We start from the raw sequence: 6,728 nt of genomic DNA on the forward strand, positions 1-6,728 counted from the left end.
GAATCTCGATTTCGTGTGGTCTGCTTTTGTGATCGTGATCATTGCATAGAAGGGCAATAAAAGAGCAACAAAAGCATGGTTCGAGGCAGTTGTTCACGATCATGCAATTTTTAGGAAATAAGAGGAAGAGGTGCAGTTTGATGGACGACAAGATCAATGTCTTCATCAACATGACCGAGGCTGTGAAAGAGGTGACAACAACCATAAGGAAGAACAAGTCCGTGAGGTGGCAACAACCATAAAGAAGAGCAAGTCCGTCGAGTTCACCCTGACATGTACACCGCCGTCATGGATCAAGGTGGCTTCAGCCAAAAGGTTCGAATATGGTTAGTGCATGCATGATGGCGGCGGTGACAATGCAAGACGCCAAACTTCATGTGAAAACCGATCTTCTAATACAGGTAGCTGGCGACCAAACAAGGTACACATGTTTTTTTTTTCTATTTTATTTCAACCAGACACGATCTATGTCTCCACTAAGAATTGTCATGCATCCTTGTATCCGGCTTCTTTGCCGTTTCTTCTTTAATGAGATGATATGCATGCTTGTGCTTATTCTAGAGAAAAAGAATTGCCATGCATAAGACTTACATCCTTCATTTATAAATATAAGTCTTTTTAAAAATTCTACTGTATTAGGGAATTACATACGGATCAAAATGAGTGAATTTGTACTCTAATGTATGTCTATATACATTCATATGTAGTTTTTTAATAAAAACTCTAAAAAAAACTTATATTTAAGAACAGAGGGAGTATGATACATGTGCGACAAGAAGCATGCAGTAAGCAGAGGTTGACATTGTTTGGAGATGATTAGAGCTTACAAGAGCCTAGACGAAAGAACGGCTGCGTGCTGATTACAAGCGCAGATGCTGACAACTAATCACTCGATGCATCAGTCCTAAGAGAAAGAACTACTCTACTGCCCCCAACAAGAAAGCTCAAAAGTACAGCACCATGACGAGGGGAACGACCAACGGCACCGCCCTGGCCTGAAGCAGGCTGCCCATCCCCACGTCCTGCGAAAGCGTGCAACCAAAAGAAGTCAGAGCAAGGTGAAAGAAAGCCCAATCGATGCGGAGGCACGGGGAAAGCTAATCTTGTGATAAAGCCTTGAGCAAAGCTACTAAAGAAATAAAGAGATTCAGATATTAGTACTTAGTAGTATTTGTTACCTGCCGCTGTTCTTGTCCGGGGGTGGGCATGGGCAGGACGGTGGCGGAGTCGGTAACGCCGGCCGGGAGCGGCACCGCGGGGTTGCTGCTGATGAAGGCCGTGCTCGCGCCGTCGCCCGAAGCGGCAGGCGCCGGGGCGCCCGCAGTGCCGCTGGCCGGCGCCCCAGGGCCCAGCCTCTCCGACGGCAGCTTCGGCATGTAGTCCTCCGAGCTGGGCACCGGCGTGGGCGCAGGCCCGGGCGCGGCAACAGCCACAGCGGGCGGTGCCGGCAGCGGGGATAAATCTGGCACGGACGGCACCACGACGGCCATGGGGACCTTCTCGTCGCCGTAGCCCTCGCCGAGCAGCTAGTTCATCGAACACAAGAAACAAGAAAATGTTAGAACACGGAAACCGCCACCAGGACGAACACCACCACCAGTAGCAAAGCACTTGAAGTGCACCCGTGAACTCACCCGAGAAATGTACGCCCCGGCGCCGGGTGTGCCGTCGAGGAACGCCAGGGACGGCTCTGGGGATAAGGAGCAGAGGGAGCAGAGCAGCAAGGCGGACGCAAGCGACGCGCGCTGCATCCTGCCCGTCGGCGTCGGCGGCGAACCTCCCGTGTCTCGCTTTTCGCTTCCTGTCTGCTCAGACGGTCCGGTCCGGTTTGGTTTGGGTTTGGTTCGAGGCCGTGTGCGGTGAGGCCATGACCTTGTAGGACGTGCGTGGTCCTTGGATGGGGTCTGTGGGGTGCAACGGTCACTGGATCGCTGCTCTCTCTAGCCTGCAGGTCAGTGTGGGGCGGTGCACGGTGAAAAGCGATACAAAACTGTCAAAGGAAACAGAACAGGGATGGTGGTGGTGGTGGTGGTCTGCTGCTCCTGGTACGGGCTAGCAGCTAGTCGTCGTGCTCAAAAGGCTGCGATAAAGCGGTCACCTTTGGAGACTTTGGGTTGGGCGTGCGTGGTGACGGCGAGGCGACGGGCAATCGGCCGGTGATTACTGGCAGATTGCTCGTGCTTGGCAGCATTCTTTCTTCCTGTGTGTGTGGGTCGGGAGACTAATCGCGAGCGGCATGACGGAATAGAGCAATGGGGCATTGGTTCCGGGCGCGGAGTCCTGTCGAGCTTTTGGGCCCGATAATGGCAGCATCTATTGCCGGCACGGTTGCCGGTGCACGTGAGTTCCAATACTGCCCCGGTCCAAGCTTTGAGTTGCTCGATATTTATGACTCATCGGTGCAAGCGGTAATTTCATGTAATAAGATGGATTATAAGATAACTTAGGCCTGCTTTTTTTAAAAGTCCTAGGACTTTTTTAGTCCCAACTAAAAAGTCTCTAGTTCCTACACGTTTCTTTTCAAGGAATAAACATGAACTAAAGGTCATTAAATGACATGCAAAAAGATGGTTATTAAATGACATGCTAAAAGTAGAGGCACTGTTGGAAAAAGTGCCAAAAAAGTCCCAAAAAGTCCCTTCCATAGGGACTTCTTCCTTTAGTTCCAACTACCCCATTTTAGTTCATAAAAGTCCGTTCTGTTTCTTTCACATGGGATTAAAAGGGATTTTTTTTAGTCCCTACACCAAAAAGTCCCTGAAAAGAAACACTCCCTTATAGCCAGCAGTTGGCTATACTATTAACCATGCTCTAAGGCCCTTCCCAGTGCATCGGTGCTAAGGGTGCCACATAAGCAAAACAATGACGTGGCAAAGCAATTAAAGAGGAGAGAGAGCATTATGGTGACCCAGGAAGAAACGGTGCTAAGTGCGTGAACCTATGTAAAAACACTACTTCCTCCATCACGGTTTAGAAGGCATAGTTAATCTTGCGTGCGTTTCCAAAATAGATAAGAGTTAAGGCACGAAAGCAATTACTCCTATTAATTAGTACTCGCTCCGTTCCAAAATATAAGACCTTTTAGAGATTTCATTAAAAGACTATATACGGAGCAAAATGAATGAATCTATACTTTAAAATATGTCTATGTACATCCGTATGTGGTTCATAGTGCAATCTCTAAAAGGTCTTATATTTAGGAACGGAGCGAGTACTAGTACTATCATGCATGCGCCATCCTAATTTGCTGTTCACACATTAGTACTAGTATTTTCTGAGTTGATTAGGCGCATTAGCATCTACATCTACTACATCTCACAACCAATCGGTGAGTACCTTGGTCCTAGAGATTTTCCAAGCGTGCCTTCTAAACCGTGACTGAGGGAGTACAAACCAATTCATGAAGAAAATTTAATTATTAAAGAATTCCATGAAAAATGCTTACCAACAAAAGCTAAGCACTTATGCATTGAGGAGATTAGTTGCTAAGGTTTTTAATATACTTAGCACTTGATGTAAGCACCAATGCACTCAGAGAGGCCTAAGAGCAAGTACAATAAGGTGACATAAGCAGGCTATAAGGATTAGAATATTATATTCTTGCTTAGTTGGAGGAGAGAGAGGAGGAGAGAGAAGAGAAGCGGGCTCTTGGTGAGTAGCGGGCTGCAACACGAGACCCAAGACACTTTTGTGAGATTGTAAGGTGGGCCAACTACTAATAAAGTGGTACACATCTAAAACTTAGTATTGTATATGCCGGCTATTAGGTTGGCTCTATATGATATGATAACTTTTTATAACCGATTGTTGGTTGTATTATTAACCATGCTCTAAGACGTTTTATCACACTAAGGCGTTGGATCGCACTAGGCATCACACCATTCATGCCTAACATTTTATCATACTAAGGCGTTGGATTGGATCGCATGCACCCGTTGGATAAGAACAAGACAATAGTAGAGTCGACTGCCCAGCTGTAAGCTCATGTCATGTCATCTATAGTCCATCTTATAGCTAATATGTATAATAATTAATTAGAAAAGTGTACTACTCCCTCCATCTTACTTTATAAGTCCGGCACGTGTATCTAAGTCGTCAATTTGACCAACTTAATGATAAGCATGCATTACAAAAAATATATCATTAAAAACTTTAGATGTTTTATTTTCTAATGATATAATTTTTATATTAAACAATAGGTTTTATATAAGTCAAACTGACGACCTAGGTGCACGTGTGTGCTTTCTAAACTGTGACGGAGGTACTACTTATTTATTATATACTCCCTCCATCCGGTGAAGAGTGTACGTTTGGCCTTAAAATTTGTCCACAAAAGCGTGTACTTTTATCTATCCAATGCACTTTAAAGTAGAAAGAAATGCTTCTCTCATCATACGGTAATCAAGACCAATAACATTCTACACATAGTCTTTTTAATTTCTACATGCACTTAGCTCATTGAACGTTGGATAATTAAAGAGGAGAGAGATGGTGGCTTGCACCTTTCCAATGAATTTTTTCCTCCACTTCATAATTTGTCATAAAATAACTATATGTACACTTTTCACCGGACGAAGGGAGTAGCCCACTTTTCATTCTTACAAAATGCTTAGGAGCACGTGCTAGAGCTGCCTCTTAAGAGCATGGTTAATAGTATAGCCAACTGATGGCTATAAGCCATCTTATAGCTCATCTTATAGGTAGCTTGTACAATAGTTAATTATAAAATAGTACTACTTTTATCACATATGGTCCACCTTTCATTCTCACAAAGCACCTAGGAAAACGTGCTAGAGCTAGCTCTTCACGAAGAGTCCGCTTTCCTTCTCTCTCCTCTTCTCTCTCATCCAACTCAGCAAAAACATAGTATTTTAATCCTTACAGCATGTTGACTGTACCTTATTGTACTTGCTCTAACTAAGAGCCCGCTTACCTTCTCTCTCCTCTTCTTTCTCCTCCAACAAAGCAAAAATATACTACTTTATTTCTTATAGCTAACTGACTCACCTCTACTGTACTTGCTCTAAGCAAGACACCTTCCGTTTAGTGTTTCCAAAACTGAAACTAGTTAATGCTGATTACCTGTAATTCTGATGCTGGATTTTAGCAGGTTGATTGCTAGTCTTTTTAACGTACGTCTCTAATATATAATACTATCTTGTTTCCATATAAAATTATAAATCGATGCTTCCTACACCTAAATCGGTGCTTTCTTTTGCGGATTGCTTTCTTATCGCTTCAAAATCTACAATATGTGAAACGATGGATGTGGCAAACTAGGTCCATCTTTTGCATTCATGTTCTATTAATAGTGGAGGCATATCAATTTATTTTTGCCTCTATCGGCTAGCGAATTTGTTTTCATATTAACTGTATATTATTTCAATTTTGTCCAACATGACAATTTATTTTGCATCATCTAAGCTCAATGCAGACTCCTTGCTTCCAACATTACAAATACATGCTTCCATCAAACATCTTTTTTTACCATTGTTACAAAGTCTTTCAAAAAAATTAAATTGAAACTTGTCCTCAAAATCTGGTGTCTGCATCGAAATAAATAGGAATTTGCTCTACAGAATTTGGTATTTGCATCACAAGAAATTAGTATTTGCATCCATAGAATTTGGAACCTGAGACGTCATTTCTAGCATTGTCACACACTCTTATAAAAAAATTAAATTGGAACTTGTTCTCCAAAGAATCTGGTATCTGCATCTAAATAAATAGGAAATTTTCTTCCAAAGAAGTTGGGGTTTGCATCCAAAGAAATGAGTATTTGCATGCATAGGATTTGGAATTTGAATTGAAAGAATTCAGAATTTGCTTTCTTGCAACAAAACTGATGCCTTGCTTCCAGAGATATATACTTTGCTTCCAAATCATTATGCTACCATTTTTACAAACTAGAAAATTTGCTTCCATACAAATATAGAATTGTTTCCATCATAAAGAAGAAGAGAAACTATATCGTTATCGAACAACACGGGGAGTGCTTCCATGGTGATGATCATGTGTCCCCGTTGAATATAGAACTTGCTTTTGTGATGGTCAATAAGCTCCACACAATATCTCCGCAAACAAACCGATCGACGATGTGCGAGGCGTGCGCAGGGGTGAGTCGGAGTGGATTGTCGAGTCCTCGTGGACAGGGCTCAATCTCATTGTGTTTGCAGTACAAACATATCCAAGAAACAAATAAGCATGGTTCATCACTCTTTGAAGGAAAGTTTCTGTACAATAAACACATGCACAAGAGACTAAGGAAGCATGATAAGCAAACCACGCTATACAAGACTTCGATAGAATTAGAAGTGGCATGGGGTGAAGGTGGAGCCTCATTCAGGGCATCACATGTTGTCGTATGGACACGCTGCCTCGCTTGTCATGCGAGGACCACACATAAGCCATCGGACATGGACACACAAAGATGCACCACGGTTGGTGGAAGAGGGAAGAGGGTCCTTGGAGCTCCTGCACATGGATCTCTTTGATCCTCAATCTTTCGATAGCCTTGACGGAAAAAAATATTGCTTGGTGATTGTGGACGATTTCTCAAGATATACTTCACTATACTTATTCAAGAGGAAGAGTGAGACCCAACAAACAGTCATCGACTTTTCCAATGAAGCTCAACATCGACATGAGGCAAATATATTGTTAATTAGAAGCGACAATGGCACCGAATTCAAGAACTACAACTTGAACGAGTTTCTTAGTGATGAGGG

General features: G+C 43.1%; 1 protein-coding gene across 1 annotated transcript; it reads right to left on the minus strand.

Moving 5' to 3' along the window:
• Nucleotides 1-781: 781 nt before the first annotated feature.
• On the minus strand, nucleotides 782-1,876 carry LOC123430278 (cyclin-dependent kinase inhibitor 1C-like). Its single transcript, XM_045114153.1, has 3 exons — nucleotides 1,635-1,876; nucleotides 1,179-1,526; nucleotides 782-1,022 (listed from the first exon to the last, which is right to left on the minus strand). The coding sequence occupies exons 1-3, from the start codon at nucleotides 1,749-1,751 to the stop codon at nucleotides 945-947; spliced, it is 543 nt and encodes a 180-aa protein (XP_044970088.1). The 5' UTR covers nucleotides 1,752-1,876; the 3' UTR covers nucleotides 782-944.
• Between the last annotated feature and the right edge of the window lie 4,852 nt (nucleotides 1,877-6,728).

The sequence above is a fragment of the Hordeum vulgare genome, chromosome 2H, assembly GCF_904849725.1.
Source record: "Hordeum vulgare subsp. vulgare chromosome 2H, MorexV3_pseudomolecules_assembly, whole genome shotgun sequence".
Lineage (NCBI taxonomy): Eukaryota > Viridiplantae > Streptophyta > Magnoliopsida > Poales > Poaceae > Hordeum > Hordeum vulgare.

Coding starts and splice junctions, on each gene's coding strand:
- LOC123430278 (XM_045114153.1), bottom strand. CDS start 1,751: ATGCAGCGCGCGTCGCTTGCGTCCGCCTTGCTGCTCTGCTCCCTCTGC. Junction 1,527..1,634: donor CCGGGGCGTACATTTCTCGG/GTGAGTTCACGG, acceptor TCGATGAACTAG/CTGCTCGGCGAGGGCTACGG. Junction 1,023..1,178: donor CCGGACAAGAACAGCGGCAG/GTAACAAATACT, acceptor ACGCTTTCGCAG/GACGTGGGGATGGGCAGCCT.